At 34.7% G+C, this 25999-nt stretch overlaps 8 protein-coding genes across 10 annotated transcripts; 4 read left to right on the top strand and 4 right to left on the bottom strand.

Moving 5' to 3' along the window:
- Positions 1-1665: 1665 nt before the first annotated feature.
- Sec61beta (Sec61 translocon subunit beta) lies at positions 1666-2537 on the bottom strand. The gene is made up of 3 exons (XM_066404366.1): positions 2384-2537; positions 1983-2182; positions 1666-1924 (listed from the first exon to the last, which is right to left on the bottom strand). The coding sequence occupies exons 1-3, from the start codon at positions 2384-2386 to the stop codon at positions 1837-1839; spliced, it is 291 nt and encodes a 96-aa protein (XP_066260463.1). The 5' UTR covers positions 2387-2537; the 3' UTR covers positions 1666-1836.
- Positions 2538-4410: 1873 nt separating this feature from the next.
- LOC136418286 (ankyrin repeat domain-containing protein 39-like) lies at positions 4411-7237 on the top strand. Of its 2 annotated transcripts, XM_066404317.1 has the most exons (4): positions 4411-4540; positions 5940-6136; positions 6264-6398; positions 6938-7237. In XM_066404317.1, exons 2-4 carry the CDS (start codon positions 5953-5955, stop codon positions 7132-7134), a joined length of 516 nt encoding a protein of 171 aa, XP_066260414.1. In that variant the 5' UTR covers positions 4411-4540; positions 5940-5952; the 3' UTR covers positions 7135-7237. The 2 variants fall into 2 exon arrangements, with proteins under 2 accessions (XP_066260414.1, XP_066260413.1); XM_066404316.1 differs by lacking the exon at positions 4411-4540 and having other exon boundaries at positions 5690-6136; positions 6938-7234.
- Positions 4608-5462, top strand: LOC136418288 (uncharacterized). The gene is made up of 2 exons (XM_066404319.1): positions 4608-5109; positions 5160-5462. Exons 1-2 carry the CDS (start codon positions 4917-4919, stop codon positions 5312-5314), a joined length of 348 nt encoding a protein of 115 aa, XP_066260416.1. The 5' UTR covers positions 4608-4916; the 3' UTR covers positions 5315-5462.
- Positions 7238-8261: 1024 nt separating the features above from the next.
- Positions 8262-11310, bottom strand: LOC136418391 (putative ankyrin repeat protein RF_0381). Its single transcript, XM_066404438.1, has 11 exons — positions 10997-11310; positions 10602-10797; positions 10430-10545; positions 10219-10368; positions 9994-10161; positions 9856-9933; positions 9625-9800; positions 9379-9569; positions 9136-9329; positions 8938-9083; positions 8262-8884 (listed from the first exon to the last, which is right to left on the bottom strand). Exons 1-11 carry the CDS (start codon positions 11073-11075, stop codon positions 8663-8665), a joined length of 1716 nt encoding a protein of 571 aa, XP_066260535.1. The 5' UTR covers positions 11076-11310; the 3' UTR covers positions 8262-8662.
- Positions 11311-12206: 896 nt separating this feature from the next.
- On the top strand, positions 12207-15557 carry TfIIS (RNA polymerase II elongation factor). The gene is made up of 5 exons (XM_066404309.1): positions 12207-12438; positions 12619-13021; positions 13073-13247; positions 13332-13438; positions 13491-15557. Exons 1-5 carry the CDS (start codon positions 12370-12372, stop codon positions 13631-13633), a joined length of 897 nt encoding a protein of 298 aa, XP_066260406.1. The 5' UTR covers positions 12207-12369; the 3' UTR covers positions 13634-15557.
- Positions 15558-15670: 113 nt separating this feature from the next.
- On the bottom strand, positions 15671-18397 carry LOC136418287 (putative defense protein Hdd11). Its single transcript, XM_066404318.1, has 5 exons — positions 18160-18397; positions 16697-16919; positions 16533-16636; positions 16390-16478; positions 15671-15878 (listed from the first exon to the last, which is right to left on the bottom strand). Exons 2-5 carry the CDS (start codon positions 16908-16910, stop codon positions 15809-15811), a joined length of 477 nt encoding a protein of 158 aa, XP_066260415.1. The 5' UTR covers positions 16911-16919; positions 18160-18397; the 3' UTR covers positions 15671-15808.
- Positions 18398-20206: 1809 nt separating this feature from the next.
- On the top strand, positions 20207-21767 carry Atg3 (Autophagy-related protein 3). The gene is made up of 7 exons (XM_066404308.1): positions 20207-20387; positions 20440-20618; positions 20672-20813; positions 20864-20989; positions 21043-21186; positions 21238-21365; positions 21418-21767. Exons 1-7 carry the CDS (start codon positions 20316-20318, stop codon positions 21575-21577), a joined length of 951 nt encoding a protein of 316 aa, XP_066260405.1. The 5' UTR covers positions 20207-20315; the 3' UTR covers positions 21578-21767.
- On the bottom strand, positions 21197-25998 carry LOC136418271 (zinc finger protein 879-like). Of its 2 annotated transcripts, none has more exons than XM_066404292.1 (13): positions 25845-25998; positions 24656-24917; positions 24332-24597; positions 24076-24274; positions 23839-24017; positions 23695-23768; positions 23472-23633; positions 23183-23410; positions 22793-22971; positions 22527-22740; positions 22307-22457; positions 22050-22253; positions 21197-22001 (listed from the first exon to the last, which is right to left on the bottom strand). In XM_066404292.1, the coding sequence occupies exons 2-13, from the start codon at positions 24840-24842 to the stop codon at positions 21858-21860; spliced, it is 2187 nt and encodes a 728-aa protein (XP_066260389.1). In that variant the 5' UTR covers positions 24843-24917; positions 25845-25998; the 3' UTR covers positions 21197-21857. The 2 variants fall into 2 exon arrangements, with proteins under 2 accessions (XP_066260389.1, XP_066260388.1); XM_066404291.1 differs by lacking the exon at positions 25845-25998 and adding an exon at positions 25255-25480.
- Position 25999: the final 1 nt, after the last annotated feature.

Genomic DNA, 25999 nt, shown 5'->3' with positions numbered 1-25999 from the left:
ATATTTGGTAATTTTATTTATAGCCGTTTAGCCTTAACTTGTATGTATTTATTTGAAGTAAACAAATTGGCGAAAGTTGTATACACTTTGTGACCCCTATGAAGAAAAATTGCAGAAGTGGGAAAATTGTATTAGAACAAAGTAAAGCATTTTTAAGAAATCGGAATGTTGTCGACTAAACACGTTCTCTGCCAATCTCCCTATATCTGAAGTCATGAATCATACAACCTTTCTCTGCAATGAGAATACCCTATTTATCCTTACAAAAAGTCCGCAGGCCAAGATAACAATATGCAAATGAAACAATGTAAAAACTATATGTATATCTGATAATACTGCAATACACTATTCATGAGATTTTCCGGGGTGTGTGGGTTCGAAAAAAATCTTTCTGCACAAAGCATTTGCATATCTTTGCATAGTAGTCTCGTCGGTCCAGGATAACACTAAAGAATTTGTTAATCTCGCTAGGGTTACTGCCCTAGATCACCCAAGATAAACACAACCCTCTCAGTTCTGTTATTAAACAAGAACCTATTTCAAGAAAACTAGGTCTGCAGCAGTCACAGCCTCAGCAAAACTGTCAATGCAATCCTATAAAAAATTCTTAACAATCCAGACAGCTGTATCATCGCATAAATTTCTCAAAATATTGTATAAAAGAGAAATCATTTACGTCAAAAAGAATAGGACCCAGGATAGAACCCTGAGGGATGCCCTAAGAGATCTCTGTCAGCAAAAGACCACTGCTGTTAGCGGTAAAAAGATGTGAAGCAGCTAATTATACTTAGAAATTGTAACACATATTGATCTCTGTAAGTCCTGTTCAGACAGAAACAAACATAGAGCAGGGACTCTATTATGAAATCCCTCAATGAGATGCCCTATCAGGCACAAAATCTGCTTGGCAAATGCTGCTTCTACTCTTTCTGAAACCATATTGAGGTGGAGTAAATAAATTATTGTTCTTGAAGTAGCTAACAATAATTTTTGAATACATGTTCTTTTTCATTTCAAATGTCTGTTAAATATAATTTCAGCAAAAATATGAAATGTTAAACGCTAAGTGATGCAGATATAAGGAATAGTTACTTATGATTATTGTATATGTCGGAGATTTGTTAGTCCTTAAGTTTAGGAATGTAACATTAAAAGTGATAATAAGATTAGGGATAGGCTGTCAGAGCAGTCTTGAAGATAAAGCACTGTCGAACAAGGTCACTACTACCGACGCAATTAAGTGGTCATGTGTGGAATTTGTCTATAGAAAACCAGGACTAGCAGGTACTTTTCCTTTGGGTCTGAAGGACCACCAGAACTGGGAAAAATTAATGTTAACTATGGAGCATGTCTCTAATGTTACTGTGATATGTACATATTCAGCTAGAGGTTACCCAGTGAGTGTTATTTTTCATTGATGGTTAAATTTTAAAACACACGCTCCAAATAACAATTAGATCGGAAAATCCAGTAAAAAAGATTATGCTACTTGGATCATTATAAAGAAAACAACTTTATGGTAACTACCACTGAATTGCAATTAAGTGCCCACTAATATATTATCAAAACTTTGTCCATATTTGATACTCTTCCTATAGGAGAAGAAATACCTTTTCTTCAAAGATTCATTAACAAATAAAACTACAATATTATTATATAAAAAAATTATTATAATAATTTATTGAAATATAGAAACACCGTATTTATCCAGTCTTAACTACTAGAATATGAAACACATAATAATGTCTTGTTAAGAGAATGAACGAAAAATGCAACAACAGAAATCATCAAAACATATTAAACTATATTCTTGGAATGACTTCAAAACTTTTGCTCTTAAGCCCTCGTGTACTTCCCCCAGATGTGAAGCAGAAACACTGAGGCAATAAATGTCAGTGACATTACTAATACTGGAACTGGACCTCTGCAAACAAAAAATGTGGCTTAACGCAATTTTCCCACATACTCGATAAACTACTTACACTTTAATGCCGGGAGAATCATCAGTGTAGAACCTCCACATTCCCCCAGTGCCAGCACCTGTGTTCCTACGAGCAGTGGTGGTGGTGGTCGTTGTAGTCTTCCTCTGTCTCACAGTGCTCCCTGTAGAGGCTCTTGGTACTCCCGCTTTGGTGGGGGATCTACCACCTGCACCCACACTTGTTGCACTTGCAGGGGCTGGCTAAATGAGAGAATTGCTAAGTATTAATCACAGAAATCTTCTTGTATACAAAGATTTGAAAGCGAGGAAAAGTCTACAGAATGTGAATTTTTGCCCCAAAATTGAAGCAATCTGTTAAACGAAAAAGGCTTAGCTGACACATAAATTGACGATTTTGTGATATAAACTCAATTAAAATATAAAGGATTAAATATTTCGTACCATGATTAGGGTGCTTAATAACTAAAGTTCACACTATTAACAAAAAATTATTTCTAACAACGCAGCAGAAATTCGGCAAAGTTACAGGAACTAATAATGCAATGGACCCCGTTTTGTAGCAAATAAATGTCAAATTTGACACGTCATATCGCCACGCGTTCCACGGAGAAATCATTTCGACACCGTCATCGTGGTTTCAGCCAATCACGTTGAACATTGGAGTTGAGTACTCTGCTTACTCGCTTCAGCCGCTAAATAATAGATTTAAAGCGTCGAAGTTCGAAAACACTTTCAAAATGGCTGCTGGGAGTAAAATGTACTTCAAAGAATATAGCTTATAATATACAGGATGAGTTAATAATGGATAGTAGTGGAATGGAATAACGGATTACGCTTAAGAAAATAAAAAGATAGTTATTGTAAGTATGGAAATTGGATATTTTTTAAAACAATAATTGAAATTACGCTAAACGCTATTTCAATCTTTGTTTGAAGTATTAGATTATTATACCCAGTAATGTCCTTTTAATTCACAAATAACTTTCAATGAGGCAAAATTCAAGTAAACGGCCTTGGTTGCGATCCTTGCCTATAATACTTCCATTCTCCTAATACTCAAGTTCTAATCTTAAATCTTCCGAACTTGATCGCTTCTAATGCGTTTTAATTTGAACCGCTTTTTCTCTATTTAGAAATATAATTTAAAAATTACTAAATTATCGATGTTACTGCATTCAAAACTATGAACGAATGAAGTCGGAGTACTAAACAGAAGTATCTTGAGTGAAAACTTTCATCATTTGGCAGAGCATTTTTCCCCGGAAAATCAATGGCGTACGTCGCAATTTTGCACAGAAAATTAAGTGAAAATAGAATATTTCGAATTCGACGATATTTAGCTTCCAGTACACGTACGATACAGCGTTGATATACTAAGATCAAAACTTGAAAGGGACAACTTCAGTATTTTGAGTCAAACATTTTTATGATATATGATTTATGGCATTTTTTGGACCAAATTTTAGAAGTTGTCCGATTTGGCGTCTAACTTCAGTATACTAATGCCGTATCGTACATGTACTGCGGAGTCAAATATCGTTGAAATCAGAATACCTCAATTTTCACTTAACTTCTTTACGCAAAATTGTCATGTACGCTAATCGTTTCGAAGACGTTCAAGGCAGAATCATGAAACTTTTACCGTACCGTGTTCCTTTTTCTATATTAGGAGTCATGTAGATACGTGACCCGTTCATTATATCATTAAATGACGATGAAATAATTGGGGTACTGATGTGGCAAGGGGCACGCTGCATCTTCCATTGATCGAAAACAAAAATGCACGGCAAAATCAAAAACCATAGTTCTGCACCAATGTAGGGGAAAAGCTGTTGGGAAAACAGAACGTAACTGTAACAACATGCGAGAAATATACAGCCGGAATTCCCATATAACTCTTAAACATCTTCCTTGCACGTATCCCTGATTTGCCCCTGAGCTGGATTCACAATGCAAGTATTTCGATTCCAAAATTTTATTCCTCGGAATTTCCGCGGGTGCGAGTTAGCGAGAGCCCCTCTGTCCCTGAAATACTTGTACTAGTTGTCGCTTGAGTCAGTGAGACTTGATTTCTTTCTATTACTCCTGATCAGCACAAAGTAATTTTACACGTGAGAATTTAACCAATTAATAAAATACGTTATAAAGTAACTTTTAACATTTTTGGACGCAAATAAAGTTTTGGGGACCGGTCTGAATAAAGAGAGACTAATAGAAATTTAATCTTATGTATTTTAAGCAACCAACATAACACTCACGTGACCTTTTAAGACTAATCTAATTAATTAAAAGCCCAGAAACTGAAAATGTGGCAGTAACGAAGTTCAAGGTTGACAGAGCCAGAAGCCATTTTGTTCAATTATTTTCGTGAGTTCAAGTGTTTACATTCGTGAGTTTTGAAAATTTTAGTATACAAAATATGACGTTGCCATCTCTGATATCGCGGCTTAGGAATGAAGTGTGAGTAAAGCCTCATTAATTTTTAATTTGTTTACTTCTATTGAACCACTTTAATTTTGTTGATATTATTAGTACAGAAACACTGTTTGAAGTGGAAAATCTCTTTATTGAAGTAGCGTACGTTTGTAACTTTGAATTGTAAGTTAATTGACTGTCCCTGATTCTTCTAAAATGGAAAATTTGATAAAATATCTCTATTTACCTTCAACGACCTTCTCACACATAACCAAGGAAATCCTGAAGCTGTCAAAACAATTTTCTCACAAATCAATAAACAACATTAAGCGATATTTGCATTTTTCCAGTAAAAAATCTGAAATTAAACTTGGGCGACGACCACACAAACATTTTCCAGGGTAATAAACCCACAAAACCTGTTTAGTTCTGCTTTGAGTGGCAATGTAGAACATCTGTGCATACTTATGTAGCTTAGTTCATCATAACTCAATCAAAACACTCGCAATTAATTAACTGATAAAATCTCCTGATAAAAGCATATCAGGTATTTTTCCCAATGCCCTACATTTTAGTTCGCGGCAACTTAGCTGCCTATGGACAGAGGTATCCTTGGAGAGTGCTAGTTTCAGGGCTCAAAGCTGCTGATATCGAGCAGTTAAATCGGTTCGCTTCAGGGGGTTACTGTGACGATTCCACTATTGTTTATATGCAGCATCCCTGTGTCATTCTAACAGCCTTGGAAGTGCTAGGTAAGCAAAAAGTTTAGACTTGTCCTTAGCCAAAGTATAATGGTTTTTAGGTTACACAGTTGTTGCTTCATCGAGTACAAGTGTGAAACAAGACTATAATGAATATATGTGGACTATGAGAAGGGAATTTGCAGAACCAGACCCTGCAACTGTGTCGCCAATAAAAGACACTGAAAAAGCTCTATTAGAGAAAGGAGAAGTTTGAGTAAATTTCATTAAGATTGAGAGAAAGAAGTGTCAAATTACCACACATTATTGCCTCAGCTTTAAAATCTATTTTTGTACTTAAATCATGGAAATACCTGCTAGTTTGCTAATGTCCTCAGGAACTTATGCATATGTAGCTGTAAAAGCTTCAATTCACGCTTCTGATAGTGCAGTATTTGGCCTGAATAATGATGAAATCAAAGCACTGGTTAAGAGATTTTCTGATTACCGAAAAGAGATAATTAATGGAGTTCTGTTGAAAGCTTGTCCATTAGATGTGGTTAATGCCCTTGGGCAATTGGGATATAGAGTGGTTGCCACCACTGGGGAGGCTGAAGTCATTTGGACCATGCAGCGCGATATTTAGAGGACTTTCATTTACTTTCAGCCGAATTAATCTTAAAACAATTTATGTAGTTTTATATATACACTTTATTTCCTGAGTTTATTAGTGTGAATTGTATTCAATTTGTATTTATTTCAAATAGGGATTAAAACCACTGCAGTAACTTATAATTACAATTATTGGGAATCATCACAGACAATTATTTAGGAGTGTTGTTTTTGTAAGTGTACTTACCAAAATTCCAAGTGCAATAAAAGACTTAAATAAAGACGAACAGTTATCTTCCCAACATGGAACAGCCTTGCAAAACACAAGAACATGGGTGCAGGTGCACAATTCAAACAGCCGCTCAATCTCTGGACGAAATGGAATTTGAACGCGGTATATGGAGCGCGGCCCAGTGTGGAAACTCTGAAAAAGTACGGCAGCTAGTGCAAAGTGGAAAATGCGGAATTGATCAACGGGATTCTGCAGGTAAAGACGTGTCCAAATCAAATTAATAAGCAAAAACAGAATGAAGATTGCATTTTCATATTGCTGCTCTTGCTTGCTCATTTAGTCGAGGCTAAGCTTAACAGTGTTGTATTTTATTATACTTCAGGATACACGGCGTTACATTATGCAGCTAGAAATGGTCACTTGGATATTTGCCGCTATTTAGTTAAAAACGGGGCGGATGTGAATAATGTTACGAGAGCGGGAAGGGCAACTGCTCTTCACAGAGCTGCTTCTGCAGGTAATATACATACATTTATCTTCTGTAATATATGTATACATACACATATATATGTATATACCTCGTGTCCCGGTATAGATGAATTGACTCCTGTAAAAGATAAAAAATGTTGGATTTAAATTTTAATTTTTTGAGGCTCAGCTCTGCTTGGTTAAAAACTAATTTCCATCATAATTTCACTTTTAAAAAATCAAGTATATATGGTAAAAATAAAATTCTTTGATTTGGAAAATACAACAAAATGTGAGAAATCAAAGTTAGCTGAGGAGTTTCAAATTTGGTGTTTGGGCTTAGATTCCGATTCTAAACAGTTTTTATTAATAACATTATGTTGTATTTGTCACAGAAAAGACATTTTACAAGAAATTAAGTTTTTTGAAAATTTACAAAAGTGAAATTTTGTTAGAAATTAGCCTTTAACTAAACAGAGCTAATCCCCAAAAATTAAAATTTAAATAAAAAAATTTTAACCTCTCACAAGAATCGGTTCACCTATCCAGGGGCACACGATATATGACCTTTTTATTTATTTTTAAAAGGGAAAAGTTCTGTGGTAAGTTTTCTGCTATCTACGAAAGCTAATGGAACACTGCAAGATAGTGATGGGAAAACGGCTTTACACCGGGCATGCGAGGGAGGAAACAAAGATATTTACAAGTTAATTGCGTCTCAATTTCCTCATTTGAGAAATGTAACTGATAACAAAGGAAACACACCAACAGTTTTTCCTGGATAACTTGGTTTTGCCTTATTAACTTATAAGATTAAATTTTGATGTCAAATGTATTCCGAGCACCTTATCAAAGAAGCTAAATTATTAACAATTCTCTGCTGTTTTATTTTCTCCAATAATATGATATCAAAAATAATTTTAGTTTGCAAGTCATGGCAAAAGGGGCACTCTGAGAAGGCCATATGACTTAATCACTAACACACATACAGGGTGTTTATTAAGTACTTGGACAAATTTTAAAAAGTGAATCTCTAACTAATTTTAAGATATAAAGCTCGTATAAACATAAGTCCGTATCGACTTGGTTCTTGAGAAACAGGGCTTCAAAAAAAAAAAAAAATTGTTTGGGATTTTGATTAATTTATTATTTGGCTATATTAATCAGATACCAAGTATATTCGAAAGGGTTTACCAATCAATGTTAAGCCGAATTAATGCGTGCATTGCAGTAGAAGGCAGCCATTTTCGGCAATTATTGTAAATGTTAGTAACTTATTTGTAAAAGTAGTTATAGTTATTTCAATCCAGGTACAACACTGTATGTGGTACCCTCTAATATTAAAAACAACTAAGTAAATATTTGAGTTCTTCATCACTGATACTCCCAATATCCATAATTTCGTCAAATTGACTTGTTATTGAATGAAAATATAATCAAAATACCAAATAAAACTTCTTTTTGAAGCCCTGTATCTCAAGAACCATGCCCATTCGGACTCATGTTTATATGAACTTTTTACCTTAAAATTAGTCAAAAATTAACTCTTTAAAATTTGCACAAGTACTTAATAAACACCCTATATATAGACGGTTACAAATTCATTACATGCAAACTCTTGACTTACGGGCAGATATCTCAGGAATGTGCCAAAAATTTAAATATCTTTTGGAATTATTAGTTGAGTTTTAAAAAGTGAAAAGCTAAATACGAGTTGTGGCAGAAAATGTTTTGCATATTTGAAAATTATTGGAAATACGTAGGTTATCTCAAAAAAAGTGTAATATTCCTAAATTATGTTTTTATTTTAATGACACAGTATTGTCCTCTATTTCTCTCTTTCATAACAAATAAGTGAAAAGCAAATATCAAATATTAAAAAAACATCAACAAAAACTCGTATTAATTGTTTAAATTTTTTACTCCATTTATTTCTATTCTATGTAAGTTAATTAAAAAATTGTGCCATATTCTAAAAATTAGAAAAATTGTACTCTTCATTAATTTTTGTAAACATAAAAAAGTCTCTAAGTTGGTCAAGTTTATAAATGCATTATAAACACTTGCTTTATTTGACCCAATAGTAGCTGAAAATCTGATTTAGCTTTTACTAAAAAATAAATTAAACTATTAAATAATATTTAAATTAATTGGATAGTAACTAAGAAAATGACTAGCAAAGTTCGTCGAATTAATTCTCAGCAAAGTCACCACTTACAGAATTAATTAAATCATGCTTACTTTGAAACCGCTAAAAAATTATTTGAAAACTTGAACATAAATGAGATCACAAATACTTCCACAAGAACCCTCCTACTCAAGAATCTCTAAAGATAAATATTTGTGCAACATCGTCGGTAAAGGCAGTGTTTTGATTTTAGTTAAAAGTCTGTCAGACCCTATGCTTTTCCTCACGACTATGCGACAAAAGTCCTTTAGGCTGAGTGGATTGGTCTTCGTTTGCATAATGAAATCATAGGTTCCATCCTCAGGGCCTTTCCTCAATTTCTTTGGATCGTGAGACATATTTTTTAACTTAAACCCACAACTTCAACAATTATACATTCAGATAATCTAATTAGCTTTACCTCAAATCCGGCGAAAATTGTGGCTTTACACAACTCCAAAGTTCCATAGCGTTGAGAGACACTTAACACATCCCAACACACTCTTTCATCTCTGATATTGACATCCGCTCCATGTCTGATTAGCGACATGGCTGCATAATGATTTTCTATATCATAGAAAAAAATTAAATTAAATTTTCTTAAAAACAACCGTCTTACCTAAGACTATAGAGTGCAACAAAACTGTACCCTGGTAACTTGTGGCATTCATATTGGCGCCACTATTCACAAGAATGTCAATTAACCTACTAACAGTAGCTTCAGATCGCACGTCTTGGCTACAAACATGAAGAGCCGTTTTACCATCTATGGGACTTTGAATGTTCACATCTGCCCCCTCGTAAATCAAATATCTGAAATCATATTCCTTACACCGGCCATTGCAACCAAGAAAATCCTTACTGAAGTATTAACAAATTCTTCCTTGAGCAAGCAATCATAATTGGAGTAAACCCATTGGAATCTCTGGTATTGATCATAGCACCCCCATTTACTAGAGCCATCACTACATCGAGATTATTCTGCGTGACGGCTTTGTGCAGTAAATAGTGAGAAGGGATAATTCTTGCCCCATATTGAAGCAACAATTTTACCTATTAATATACCTCAATAAGAGATTTACAAAATACTTGCTAAACTAAAATATACCACAAGGGAGTTTCCATTATACACAGCCAAATCTAGAGGCAGCACTTCTCCAGGCTCCTCATTATTAACCAAAGACCCGGCCTCACATAATATCCTTACAGCCTCCTCATCGCCCTGCCGTACTGCCCAGTTCAAAGCCGTTCGGTCATCCGAGTCAAGAGTATTTATATTACAACCTATTTCACCAAAATTTAATATATTTGGAAGGACAATGTGCCTATAATTATTTACCTGATTCAATCAGTAATTTTAGCATGGAATGATGGCCCAGTTTTGCAGCTATATGTAGAGGAGTTTGTCTGTGGCGGCCTAAATCATTTCCACTTCACAAGTCACAAACACATTTAGAGAAAAATTAAAATTACTAACCTGCACACACATTCAAATTAACACTTTTCCTAATCAAAAACTGGACCATATGGATATCACCCCTTGTAGCAGCTTTGTGCAAGCAGTTATAACCATTTATATCATTTTGATTCACACTTAAATCTCTTCCAAAATTTTCTATTAAATATTCCATCATGTCCACAGAACCTAAACAAGATTTCAATATAGAATTTTATATTTGCTACCTTTGTGGAAGATGTAGACCTGAGTTAACAGCATAATGTAGCACACTTTGACCATGTTTATCTAGCCGACTTAAGTCCCTTTCAGGGGAATCTAGAAGCACTGCTGTGCGGTTTAAAATACTTGCATACCACCTGTAAAGATCTACAGTACTGTCTTCAGTTGTAGGATCTATTTGATGAGCAAAAATTTAATTTTTAGTATACTTTAGCATTCAAACTACTGAACTGACCTGTATTGAAATTATCAGTATCATTAACTTCAAGATCCCATTCCAACCCTTCCATTCCCTCAGGAGTGGGACCATCACCAAACTCATTTTCCTCTTCACGTGTTACAACAAAATATCTATAATTTTTAAAAACTTAGGACTCGGCAACATTAGATTCACATTGCAAACTTACCCTATGTTGTATCTCTTGGGAATGTTACTGTCTAAATGCAAGTATTGTGGTTTGTTTCTATTTTCTAAGGAATTAATAGGGATATTTTTGTTGTTGTGAAAGTCAAAAAGTAATTTTAAAAGAGGTAAATTTCCAGTTTGAGCCGCGGCACCTATTAGTGTCATTCCATTTCTGCATATTTTGTTGATATGAATGTCTGTAACAGGGATGTTACTATTAATCAACAAATGATTGAAAAGAGTCTTTATGGATAGGCAATATATATTGTTTAAGTATGAGTCTCAACAGTGCAGACTTAGTTTAATCAAAATAAAATACACAATGGAAAAAAGGTATATCAAGTACAAATGGACTTAGCTGCTAGAGACCAGTAGGAACATACTTCCGTAACTTACCACTGTTTAAAGTCAGGGTGATAATATTTTGGTCAGTGTCAAAAATAGCCTTCATTAGGCGTTCATTAGGACCCTCCATTGTCCTCACAGGTCTTTCAACACCCCCATTCAAGTAGATGGAATTCTCAAAAAGTAAGTAGTGATGTACTTTGAAGAATTATAGTTCGTGTTTCTGACATAGTTATAACTCTAAAATCCATATTTTGGTCTTTGAAATTGACGTGGTTTAAGAAACTATGACTGAGTTATTCGAAAATATACTTATTTAATGTTTAATTTGATTTTATCTTCAATTTCTTTTATTCTTATCCCTTTGTTTACTATTTTATTTGATGTAAGAAATCAGATGATAATGTCACTGTCTAAACTCAAAGAAAATGTCCAAAACGATAGAATGTTTTGTTCAAGGGTACGAATTTCAGTGTATGGCAACACCGCGAAGCAATAAAAGACGCAATTTCTCAAAATTTTTGATTTTTTCAATTTACAATATTATTTTTTCTGATTATGCAAAGTTATGCTATTTGAAGAGTATTATGAGATTTTTAGGTAGAATTCAGTGGCCTAAACCGCTGTAATTTTATCAATCTTAGTTTTCGACATTTAAAATGTTTTTTCTCAGTTTCTGAGTTCAACAGTGAAATGAAAATATCACGCGTCAGATTTGGTGATATAGAATACACTAGTTCCCTTTCATATTGTATGTTCGTCATAAAATCTAAAAAATAAATATATATCTAAACAAATATATACAATATCTAACAATATAAAGGGCATTCCATTTAAAAAACCTAAATGAACGTTTTCCATACCAAAACAAGGGATTTATGAGCTATTGTCTGTTCTGACAATTTTTTAGCTTCACCTTGCAGCTGGAAAATAAAGAAACTTACGAAAATTTTAAGGAAATACGTTTTATGAAAACATATCCATTATAATAATGAATCTGGTTACTCTGTGCATATAACTAGAATGATGTTGTCATATAAGGAAGCATTACTAGTTAGCACTAATACACAGTTGCCAACTAACTTCATGACATATTTAAAAGAGTAGTTAAAACCATTTTAAGTTTAAAGATTGAACAAACCTGCCTATTTGCCCATATTTATCAAAGTGTTTAACAAAGACAGCTACTCTTCTCGATTACTGAAAAACTGATTATATAATCAAAAGTCTGTCTTATCTGTCAAAAAAAATGCAGCGATGCGCAATCGCAGTACTTAGCAAATCGTTAAATAAATGCCATTTCCTTTCAGGCAGGTTTCTAGTTTTCAGCGGTTTATCTAGAAGAAAAAATAGACACATTTGCCTAATTTTACTTAAAAAAGTCAAATAATTGAGCAGGAGAGCGGTCTTACAATAAGGCAAATATGAGTGTCGAGGAAGAAGTCATGAGAATCCAGAAAAAACTAAGCAAAATGACTTCCGATGATGGCAGTGTAGGTTTCTCAAATGTTTTTGTAGGCCTGCAATACTCATGAAAAATTAAGAAATTCCCGTTTAGTTATTTTTAGAACTAGTACTTATGCAAGTTTATTATCATGGTCCTTTATTCAATTGTAAAAAAATCAATTTGAGCTTAAATAATGCCTATATACTCTTATTCAATTAATCATTAGGGACAAGAGCAAGCTCTGGATCTCCTGCAAGAGCTTCAAAACCTCAAAATAAACTTGGATGTTTTGACAAAAACTCGCATAGGAATGACAGTAAATGCCCTTCGAAAGTCAAGCAAAGATGATGAAGTAATAGCTTTGGCAAAAACTCTCATCAAAAACTGGAAGAAATTCTTAAGTAACTCTGACAGTAGCAGTAAAGTATCCAGTTCATCGGACAGTAAAGACTCAAAGAAGGAAGAGAAAAGGAAGGAGGACAAGTCGAAGAAGGAGGACAAAGAAAAGGATAAAAAACTTCCTACCAGCTTTCCCCCCACTAGCGTCACTACGAACAGTGTGAGATTGAAGTGCAGGGAAATGTTGGCAAGTGCACTGAAAACTGATTCTAACAAGGAGGATTTTGAAGGTAATTTGATGACTGTTATGAGATTTGTAAGATAATTGTTGGAGGAATTAGGGTGTGCAAGTGCTGAAGAATTGGCAGAAGAACTGGAGGAGGCTATTTTCCAGGAATTCAAAAACACAGACATGAAATACAAGAACAGGGTCCGGTCCAGAATTGCTAATTTAAAGGATGTGAAGAATCCCACATTGAGAACCAATTTCAGAATAGGAGCTATCAGTGCACAAAGGTAAATGTTCTAATATTCAGGAACTAAACATATATCCCCTAAATTGATCTCATCACAGAGCTTCACTCAACTCTCTTTTCTTAGGTTGGCTGTAATGACTGCTGAAGAAATGGCAAATGATGAAGTGAAGCAATTGAGAGAAAAGTTCAATAAAGAGGCTATAAATGATGCGCAGTTAGCTACTGCTCAAGGTAAGCTTTTTATTTTTATTGAGGGTTTTTCTAAAAGATCTATTCAAAACAGGTACGAAAACAGACATGTTGAAGTGCGGTAAATGCAAGAAGCGCAATTGCACATACAATCAACTGCAAACCCGGTCGTCTGATGAACCTATGACAACGTTTGTCCTCTGCAACGAGTGTGGAAATAGGTGGAAGTTCTGCTGAAGTGTATTTTATGATTAAGTGGCATATGCACCTTTCCCTTAAAGTTAATTTAAGTGATGTGAGTTAAAGTATACTCATATCATCCCAAAGCTAATAAGAAAACAAAAAATGATAGTTTTTTTTTAAAGACTTACAATAAATTTTCCTAAAAAAGACAGATATAATTAAAAAAAAATGGGTGGTGCCTAAATGCATCACTGGGAATAAAATGAAACAACTTAAAAGGTTCCAAATACTGACACAATTTCCCAATAACAAATAGAAGAGTGAGAATTTATGCTGAAATTATTTTACTTGGTCCTATTAGGAATTCTAGATAAAAAGCAGATTATATTTTTTTCATCATCTTAGTTTTGAGTTTCACACTGCTCCTAGAGCATAGGTAAAAGCATTTTTTCAACCTTAAAAAGATAGTTGAAATTTTAACAAGCCCAAAATAGCATAGATCAACGAATCTTTGGTTTGCTGAAAAAAATTGTCACAGACATCGTTTCGTTCACATCGCTAGATTCAAATTTTTTTGCCTTTTGCAGCAACTCAGTCAATGGAATGACAACATCAAAACGTTTTTTCACTAATCAGCGATACCAAGTAGTCATATCAAATGTTATTTTTCTCAATTTGGTGACATTTGGTTCAGGTCGATTTGGCGATTACGTTTATTTTTCCGGGATTCAACGCAATACCAGATCTGATGATAATATAGCGGAAAAGTTTTAAATTCTGTCTGGCAAAAATGGTATTTCTCCCTCTACAGGATAAATTTCAGAGGTTTGAGAAGTAGAATGATCGGAAAAACCTTCAGATGCTTTTCAAAGGTAGGGGTAGGAATAATTATGTCATTCAGATCCATAAGGCTTCAATTCTGTACCCAAAATTGTCTTAACCAGACACTGAAAAGTAGTCAGAAAGGCATTTTTTTATACGTCGGGAGACGGTGACTAGTACAAGGCGTCCTAAGCCAGCATTGAGCAATGAAAACCTAAATTTTATCAAAACAGTGGTGCGAAAACGGACTACTCATTTTTATTGCTGGTATGCAAAAAATTATTTTATCAAGCTGCAAGTATTGCCATTCTCAGAAAGGTATGTGTGCCAAAAGCCGAATTTATATTTTTCAGCAAAACAGTGTAGGTAATTATTTATTTCGTAATTATGATCATATAAAAATATTGAGTAAAAATTTTCGTAATTTTAACATCAAAATTTGCAATATCACGTCAATTGTATAGCAAATATAACATTTTAATTTTATGCCTTATATACAGGTACTACACTAGTCCAAGCGGAAACAGTAATTGTGCAAGTGAAGAAAGGACAACACAAGATTCAGTATGCCTCCGATAAAAACCTACGAAGTGGGCGGCATTAAGCCCGTCGGTGTCTCCACTTCGATGTTGTCGCTGTCTTCACGATACTTCATTGGTCTTTGTTGAAGCTAATTAAACCTTGCGCGCTCCTCCCACTTGTACAATCCCTATGTTTTCACCTGAACTGATAGTACCTAAAGAAACTAATAATATATAAAAATAAATACTTTTTGTAATAAAATTTTATTTTGACGTGGTGCGTTGGCGCACCATTGGGAAAAATGGGTTAACCCCATAGACTTAGCTTAACGTTAAGGGCAAGGGATGACTTTAGCAACACCAGAGGGAGGATCTCAAGATGTTCAGTTGTTTTTAACGTGAATAATGACTTGTTATTTTAAAAACGTTTTATTTTCGCTTTGTACCTTGAAAATCGTCAGGGTAAATCAGGAAGCCAACAACTGCTTGTTTTGAGATGTGCAGTCGTTTCTTTTTGGTCTGTGACACTATTTTATTAGTAAGAGTAGTTAACATTTTAGGGGTGTCCAAATACGGAAAATGTTTACCTGACTAAGGATCATTGGAAATTGAATAAAACTTACCGTTGTGAGGAGCATATAGTACTTTGATTTTGTCATTATTCAGCTATGGAGATAAGGAATTATTCATTGGAATGGAACTTGCACAGGTGTATTTGGATTCCATTTTCGATCAATTGGTGACTTAGGAAAAAAAGTTCAAATTTATTTTTAAACATTTTATAAAAATTTTAACACTAAACACGAGGCTTATTTATATGCTTTCTAAATACCTTTAAGTTCATTCTTCAGCACCAATTGAAACTTATTGTAGAATAGAGCTTTATTTAAGCCACTTTGATAGTTCCACTTGGCTTAGCCACCCAAAAGGTACCTCCATCCAGGGCTACAGTCACGCTGTAAAAAGAAATTCACAAATACAGTTGAATTTGTCACTGGGGAATGCGAAATTATTTAAATATTTTCGTATTCAAATCGATGTTAAAACAAATGTTACAAAAACTGAATCGCATTTTACATAGATATTGTAGGAAAACTGATACATCTCATGAACAATTGCAGATTTAATATAAGAAACAAATAGAATCATAAGATGCAAAACTGGCTGGATATCAATCACTTCCACTGACTCCTGAGAAAAATGAAAACCGTGTGATGAATGAAAAGTAGACCGGAGAGAATACGTCAGGTCTGCAGCGAGGAAAGAAGAAATTAGACCAAAAAGAGGCATTAAATACTTGAGAGTAATGTTCGGTGAAAATGATTATTTCGTAGGACGCGCAAAGATTCTGAAATGCATGAAGCGGCTAAGTACCTTCCAAAAACTAACACCAAATCTGGACGAACCTGAAGGCGCCTTTCCACCAACGAACCAACACCAACTTTTAAAACATTTTTCTATACTTACTAAACAGTATATTTGCCAGTCTTTGCTGGTGCTTTCCAAACGAGTTCCACATTCTTCTTTTCTACCGCGTTCTTATGCGTAGCTCCGCTCTAAATACAAAAAAAAACTTGAATAAAACTCCTTATTACCATCCTTTGACTTACTCCCTTGGTTCCATGACAATTCACTGTTTTGATGAACTTGTGATCACCCGGAATTTGGAAAGTACCCACAGCTTTGTAGTCTTCTCTGACTTGAACAAAGAACCCTATAAAAGAAACTTATTTGCAATCCAACATAACGTGCTACTGCAAAGAAATGACTATACCTTTGAAAGGCTTTCCTGAGACTGTGATCAAGACTTCTTCACCGGGCTTCACTTCACTTTTATCCAGGGCTACTTTATAGGGAAATGCGGATTTTTGGGGCGCCACCGGGTGTTTCGGGGTCATGTCATCGCAGACCCCTTCGGGGGCTCCTGCCGAGTAACCCCAGGCGGCAGCCACAAGGGAGAAGAGTGTGACGATCAAGAATTTAGCCATTTCGAACTCCTTAAACGCATGTCAATTTATTTATATAAAGGAATTTCACGCCATTAATCTTATATTTGTCAATGTGTATAAGTCCTTATATAGGTAATTGCGACACCATAATCACCAGCATAAACGCTATTTCTTAATTTTTCTTGTTTGGCAATACTTTATTTACATAGTTGCAAAAGCTGAAAAAATCTATTTCGCCGATAAAATGAAGTTTAGCCATTTTAAGAAACCTCTTCCTGAAACCATTATGCGGCATATAATTAGAAGATCTAACCTTCGTTCCCAAATCCTCATTTATTATAATGAAATTAAAGTAATTAGCATACAAAAGCTCGAAGGTCACACGAGTCCCTAGGATATGAGTGGCAATGGAAAAGTATTACTCAACTTATTAAAAGACATATAATTAAAAAGTGCTTTATTATTACATTTTGCAAGTCATAATAATCGGATATGTATAAAAAAGTTTGTGCCTGCACCCTAAAATACTTATGTAGGTCTTTGTGTAAATGTATTTTGCTGCAGTGGCAACAAATCTGCGGTGTGTGCAGTTTGATGAATGAGGAAGCCACAAGGATCATTACCATTTTTAGTAAAACAAAGAGATATACAAACGGAGAGTAGACACATATAGACACTAATAGGGACAATTACTTAGCCATCAATCTCGCCTTGGAAATAATTTAATTGTGGAACTAAGCAAGGAGTGGACAATGGTCAAGGATTACCAACTTTGAGTTGTCATTCTCGCCGATTATCAGTGCAAATAAACCCTTCACAATGAATGGCGAATAACGAATTTATAGAGGTAAAAACATGTACAAAACTCACTGCCACATTGTAAAATGATATTTCGACCACTGATGCGACAATCTACAATATCTTTGAAGCATTATACTCTATCTTAGTGTTAAATGCGGCACCGTTTGTAATAATCGGGATTTGATGAATTACTTGTGAAACGATTTATATAAATGTAATTTTCAACAACTAATATTTGCTTTTTAGCAAAAATTTAATTAGATTCTAGCTGGTATTTGCCAAATATTTGCTATTAGAGACTCGCTGATTTCTGCATATCTATTGCTAAAAGACTTCAAATTCGCAGCGACAATAATCCAAAATTGAGAAAGTTGGACTAAAACATACATATACATCGCATACGTTTACATTCACCCTCAATAATAAAGAATGATTTAAAAAAGACCATCTGTCAATCAACACACTACTGTGCTATACATACCCATACCTTGCCTTGCTTTATGGAACCTTATGAGCACTGGCTGATACTGAACTGAAGCCGGCGACCAAGAACTTCTCAATATTTACTTTCAAATCCATCAGCTGGGAGGGTTGGCAATGGCTATAAGTGTACATTTCAATAATTATTGTTGTTATTGCGTAACGTGGTTCTGCTGGAGCGTGTGTGTGTGTGTATGACCCAATGCTGTATAATGAAATTCAGAAATATTCCTTTCAGATTTGCTTCTCCACCTGCCTACAAAAAGGATTAGGTAAATTTGGTGATTTTTTAATGAGTAAATTACTGGTCTTTATAGTGGTTTTTATTGCCAATAGAGGTAAACTTTCTTTCCATTCATATAAAAAGCTAAGAGTTTTGCATTTCATTAACATACATTGTAATATTTGTTTTGCCTTCTCGTAACACATTTTTATTTTTGATTTTGAGGCGATTATAGGTTTGACCATCTTGTGCACATTGATTTACTTACACCAAACTGGTCCAGCCAAAAATGAATAGCATACATATTTACATTACCATATATCTGCTTATAATTATTAATAACTGAGCATTAATTAGTTCGACCTTGTGTCTTCACCATTGCGATATTATTATTAATGAAATACATAGGTTCTTCCCTTGAAACCCCATCAACCAGAGGCTAATAAATTGGAATTCAATTGAAATGCAACACTCCATTTCCAAGGATCATTATGACCTCTATTGCAGCTCACCATTTAAGGCAACAACCACATTTGGCTTCTCTAAGTAATTTTCCACTTCATGATAAAACCTTTGAGAAATTTGCATTGGTTTAATTGTGACATTTTATAATGCTTGACACTCCTTACAAAAATGTTGTTTCAGGTTCTTCATAACCCTCTTTTCCCTGAAACACGAATTTGCCCAAATTCTTAATCCTGCAGCAGAAAATTTCAATGATTAATGTCCAATTTAAAATGAATTTGACTATCTTAGCACCCTGAAGGTAAATTTCCAAGAACAATTTATTGTAATTCATAATTATTCCAGCCCCTTTTAATGCAAAAAAACAATTAAACCACTTAAAATCTTATCACCATTATAAATGAAATTGGGTTCTTGACTTAAAATCATTTTCAATTATTCTTCTAACTGCTCAGACATCAAACTCAGTTTCACAAAAACAATCTCACAGTTAAATAAATCAATAGGCTTGTTTTTGAAAAAATAACAAACCATATTTAATGATAACGACAAGTATTTGCAGAATTTCACATGCTCTTCTGCATGTAAATATTGATGCCCCTCAAAGCAATAAAACACACTAATTCAGATCTAAGTCAGCACATTGTAAGTTTGCAGTTAAGTTAGGTTGCCAGAGAAGACTTCTTTGCTAGGTAAGTATAAGCAAATTTTCCTTACATCCAATGCATTCATGCTTGCTGGTATTGACTCTATGTAGGAGCTTGTAAGTTCAGTCTTGTGCCTGATCATCTTTTGCAGTAATAGCGGATTATTTGATAACGAGGGCAGATGTGCCGCATTGTTATTAAAACAGAAGGAAAAATCAAGAAAAGCATTTTACCCGTTGCCCGGAGGGTTCTTTGTCAGGGGAACAAATGTTTTTGATAAAGTCACCTTCTATATTTTAGGTTTGTTCTGGGTCAATTGTATTGTTCGTTTATTAAAGAATTAGAAAGGAGACACTTCTATTTTGGGCTGTAGGTGTGTATCGACGCAATTTTGGAGCTTATTTTCAGTTTTTTGGGTAACGCACAAAACAGAATTCAAATACAATAAACATAACCACAAACTTCTTCATACGTAATTTCACTGAAACCTGGTTACGGTTGGTTTAATTGTTTCCATTACGTAATCAATATTTGAGCTGTCCCTGTCTTACACATGCGTTGCAAGGAGCGAAAGTGTGATACAGAATAAAGAGGGCTAAGAAAATAAAACAACCGTAAACCGGGTGGTTTTTTCAGAGAGTCAAAATTCCGAGCAAAAAGTTGAACGTCAACGTCAGAAATGAAAAAAATTCTGTAATATTTACATATAATAAACATTTGCGGTTTAACTTAATTTTCTTTACTCTTTGTGTTAAATAGATTTTACTATGTTCTTTTGAAAAAGAGATAGTGCTGAATTAACATCATTCAGTGTTTCTTCAAGACACGATGCAGAACGTCATAAATAGCGTAAAAGGCACAGCCTTGGCTGTGGGTGAATATTTGACCCCTGTTTTAAAGGTAAAAATTGTTATTGAACTCGATCAACATGTCATAACAATTCTCTTTACAGGAGTCCAAGTTTCGAGAGACGGGCGTACTAACCCCCGAAGAATTTGTAGCCGCTGGAGACCATTTGGTCCATCACTGTCCCACCTGGCAATGGGCTGCAGGCGACGAGTTGAAAGCTAAACCTTATTTACCTAAAAACAAGCAGTTTTTAATAACACGGCATGTGCCATGCCCCAAAAGGTATTTCTCATAACAAACTCTTGAAAATTCATTACACCCTGCTTAATATTTAGATGTGAACAGATGGAGTATTGCAATGAATTGGAGAAAATAATAGAGTCGGATGATGCAGACAATGGGTGGGTAGACACTCACCATTACGACAAAGAAACATCTTTGCTAGAAGACAAAATATCTGAGATGACTTTAGAGAAGGTAATAACAAGTGGAAAGTTTCATATAAGGAAGTTTCATTTTTAAATCAGACAGAGAGCATGGAAGAAGCAGCCATGCGAAGAGATTCCAAAGAAAATAATGATGAGGAGGATGATGAAGGAGAGGCAGCTGATATGGAAGAGTTTGAAGAAAGTGGAATGCTAGAAGATGACCAGGTAGAGCAAAAACTGTAATTATCAAAAAAATAAATAATGAGGAAGGTTTGCAGGTTGCCAAAGTAGTTAAACCAATAATGGCAGGAAGGAGTGCTGATGAGGAGGGAGAAATAGTCAAGACTCGCACATATGATTTGCATATAACTTACGACAAATATTACCAAACCCCTCGAATGTGGCTGACAGGATACAATGAAGTAAGACTCAACTTTTTAATTCAAATATTCTCATTTATTTGCATTTTATAGAGACATGAGCCTCTGACAACAAATGAATTTTTCCAAGATATTAACAAGGATTATGCCATGAAAACAGTAACTATGGAATCCCATCCACATTTGAGTGTTCCCAAAATGGCCTCTGTTCATCCTTGCAAGTAAGTTTGGGCACTTTTTTTAAAGGAAAATTTGTTAGAAATTATCTTTCAGGCACGCGGAAGTGATGAAGAGCATTATTCAAACCGTGACTGATGGAGGAGGCGAATTGGGAGTACATATGTATTTAATTATATTTTTGAAGTTCATGCAGTCAGTTATACCCACCATAGAATATGATTATACTCAGAATTTTAACTTGAAACAAGATTAGGTTAATTGAATTCCATTTTCTTTTTCTAAACTGCTTATTACTATAGTTGCATTCTTGTACATCTACTTTTTTACTTTACGAGTGTCTGATTGTCGAAAATACCGAGTTTTGTAAGAAAATTGTAAATTAAATGTCACTAAAATGGAGTCACTTTGCTGATACAAAAATATACCTACTCCTGTTTAAACAATTTTAAAAACAGTTTTTTTTTCATCCCGAACTTAAAAAACCAAATGGTTAGAGGCAAAAATAGTATCCGCAGAACAGTTACTGATAAAAATCAATTTAAGAACGACGTTCCATCAAAAGCGGTGATAAAACACACTTTCCCGTCTTCCGATAAGAAAGCTGGTTTGTCCTCGGCATTATCTGAATTTTCTGTTACGAAATGTAACTCCCCCAGATTCACCTCGGAAATATCAATCTAAAAAAATATACCATTCCCCTGATTTTTCATGTATCTATTTCCTACCTCTTCTTTGATTTTTCCATGAGTTTCATCTAAAATTTTCTGGTCGGGAACAATATCGAAACTGACGAAAGTGCCGTCAGGTAATAATCCTTTTAATTCATCATTTCCAGAGGAAACTATTGGAATCGCCTCTCCGCTTGTACTGGTGAGACTGAAAGTGTTGCCCTCTTCATCTAATATTTGAATTTGTAGTTCTCCGTGTCCCTAAAATAACACAAGTAAAAAAGATCAATATAATTCCCCTAACACTATATCACCTCAGAAACACTACTTTCATCTACGCTGCCGTTCTTTATGTCGCTTTTTGGTAGCAAAGTCTGTAATTTAACACTCTCAGACATATTAGCCCCACTATTCTTCAAATGAGTTTTCATATGTCTGTTGTAGTTGGCATTACTGAAGAAAGATCTATTGGTTAAATCAACAATTATTATTGCAAATCAAATGCAAGTTTTCTAATAAACCATTTAAGCTTACTTATCACATTTGCCACATTCTTGCTTTTTGAACTTGTTCGTATCATCTGTATGAGTCCTTTCATGTCTAATTAAAGTCCAGGAATCTGTGAAGGTTCTCGGACATTGCTTGCAACTAAACGGCTTCACCCCGAGGTGACGTCGAATGTGTATGTCACAACCGTGTTTATATGGGAACTTCTTTGGGCAATGAGTACAAGCATATGGCCGATCTCCTATTAGCGAGTACACAATAGCAAATATGACTATCTTGCAGCGAAAAATTACCCGTATGTCTTCTCATGTGAATCTTGCACTGCGTTAGGGTCGTGAATTTTAATTCGCAAACGCTACAAGGGTATGGTTTTTCACCCGTGTGAATGCGTTCGTGCTCCTTTAAATTCCCACTTTGGGTGAACTTCTTTTTGCATATTACGCACTCGTAGGGTTTGTTCCCAGTATGAATTCTGCGAGTACCGGAAAAACACCGGATATTCACTTAAACTATTTATTTTCCTAAATTAAAATAAGCGGCAATACAGCAATTATTTTTTCTCAAATCGCCATGAAGATCTTCATGATCTCCAAGAATTACGTTACTAGAGCGCACCATTGCTGCCAAATATTGATAATTTTGAGACGTACAAAATTTAGTTATAACCTTTGATTTTTCCTTACCTCAGATGCACCATTAGCGAATGTTTGTGCATGAATTCCTGATCGCACACAGAGCAAACGAACCTCACACCCTTATGAACACTCATGTGAGCCGCCAAAGTATACTTGCTTTTAAACAGCTTATTACAATCGGCACATTTAAAGTCTTTGTCGTCTGTATGAACTGCCTGATGGCGATGCAGCAATTGGCGATGCTTAAAGGTTTTATTACACTTAAGACAAACGTAGCTACAAACAAGAAAAAAGATCAATCTTGTACTTGAAATATTATACAGGATGTTATACATACCTCTTATTTGAATGCGCAATGTTTACGTGATAATCAAGACTATTGGCAAATCGGTACGTTTTTTCACAGAATTTGCATTTAAATTTTTGTGGATGGCTCGACTCGGACATTTTTAGATGGGTTGCTGTGTGGCTATCCAAGGTGCAGGAGTAAGCAAATGTCCTACAATATTAAAAGAACCTCAAGTCTGAGTGAAGGAAGAAGGAAATTTAGTCATACATACTTGTCACAAATATCGCATCTAAATGGTCCGTTCACGTCCCCACTAGGGTCAGCTTTAACGTGTTCCCCATCATTCTGTTTTGCCAAAGCGTGTTGCAAACATTTTAGTTAAGCTCCAAACGTTTTTACCAACTTTGTTACTCACATTCTCTAATGCAGAAGTTTCTCCTTGACAATTTTCACTCTGCTTTTCACTGTCCTCAAGTGTGCAGGCCTCATTCTTAGTCAAATCAACTAAGTGCGCTTTTTCATGCAAATCACGCCAGCTGCGGTTTTTAAACTTTTTCACACAAACCTTGCAGCTATATGTTTTATTATTTGCTTCTGAAAAATAATCCAAATAGTAGTTATTAAATCGACACAAAACTATTTCAATAATTACGTTTATTGCGCCCCCTTTTGGTATCCCCAAATATCAATTCTTGATCTACTACTGTTCCATTCAATTTTTCTACAACTTTCCCAATCACAACTTTCTGTTTTGGTTTATTTTTCAAAATTTTTTCTTCATCAAATCCCCCCATGTCTTCAGTGTTTTCTATTACTCCCTGATTTTTTAATATTTGAGTCAACTCTTTGCCCTAAAAAGTTGAATGAAATCAAGATGTTGTCAGTTGCATACACTTTAAAGCAGATACCTGTACAACCCCTGCAAACCTTGCTGGGGGCTTTATGTTTCTCTTTAAACGGCCAGCAGGGGATTTTTCTTCAGGCACTGGATCTGCTTTTCTTGGTTCAACACACGAACCAATAACTTTTTCTTTTTCATGTGAAGGTTCATCATTCTCCACTTTTTTTACTGATTCTTTACGGGGTCTACCTTTCCTTCTTTTAGGTTTATCTGATCCAGCAACTTTTAAATGCAGTGGATGATCTTCAGAAAACAGGGGACCATCAGTATATACTAAATAAATTTATATAGTAGAATATAAAAATCTTTAAAAAAAACATTTGAAGCTTACTTTGAATGATGAACTTTTCACCATTTTCATCACTTTGTATTGAGTAGGTCTCCACTCGAGCATTTGTATTGTGATTTTGTAGTGCCTGCTCCAGTTTCATTCTCTCTGCTTCTTCTCGAACCAGGATTGCTTTCTGAGCTTTTAGTAAACGGCGTAATTTCGTCTGTCCCTCTATAATAAGGTCCATAAACAATTTTGTGCTCTCTAATTGAATGTGACAACCTGGGCAGATGGTTTTGGGGTACTCGTCCTCTTCATCCACCTAAAGAATTTATGTAAAAAAAAACACGATAATATTTTGGTAACCTGATAATATGCCATATAGAGATTTTGGAGAGATATAGGAAGAACCTGTGCGAATGGATATACATCATCAAAGCTAATTAATTAACACTTTTTCGATGCAAAATTGATTTCGAATAAAATTCAAAAATTGGCGCCATGTCAAAAATTTTAATCTCAAATTGTCGACAAACCCGTCATGCTACATCTCTTTCTATTTTATAACAAACGAAAAGAGAAAGCGATCAATGTATTGATTAACACTGTGCAAGGCGACGGATGTAATCAAATACGTACTTGCCTCAAATTCATCTTACCTTCAAGGGTAGATAAATATTCACTAACGTGTATAAATCCACAGAACTTTCATCTGAGACGTACAAATTAATCCCGTTCTTATTTTCTTGCCCACAAAGCCTACAAAGACGGGAACTTGACAACAAAACACTCATCTCCATCTTGGATTTTTATGGTTAATGCGGCCGACGTTGTCACGTTCCCGTGAGATTATCCAGCAATATAAAAAATAGTATGTAAGTAACAAAAGTCATTCTTCTATTGTTGTTTGATCGCAACAATAAATAAATTTTGATTTCACAGCAATTTGATGTTTTATATGCATTTTTATAATGTAGTGGAGGATATAAATTGCCTGGTAAATGTCTAAAAATTTAAGAAATTACAGGCAAATTGACAACAGGGTTGTGCTGCATTTAATATGCAACCAACAAAACACAGGAAGATTCACCAACACGTCCTTTGGGGATGGGGGTAGGATGCGTCATCAGAGGCAGTCCTATTGGAAGGACATATTTTTTATTTAATTTTACCAATAAATAATTACTTACTATAATAATTAATAATTAACTAATCGAATTATTAAAAAATAAAATTTTTTAACACTCACTAATGGTCATATCGCTGATTTTCCAAGCTCAAGTTTTTTCCGATAAATCACAATTATTATTACTTTCAAACACGCATTATCGGGTACTTTTGGAGTTTTTGAACAAGTTTTCTTATCTAGTATTAGTAAAACACGACCAACCACGAGGAACGGCG

Source organism: Euwallacea similis, chromosome 34 (genome assembly GCF_039881205.1).
Source record: "Euwallacea similis isolate ESF13 chromosome 34, ESF131.1, whole genome shotgun sequence".
Lineage (NCBI taxonomy): Eukaryota > Metazoa > Arthropoda > Insecta > Coleoptera > Curculionidae > Euwallacea > Euwallacea similis.
Note: the sequence above shows the minus strand (reverse complement) of the source record. Positions and strands in the feature narration are given on the sequence as shown.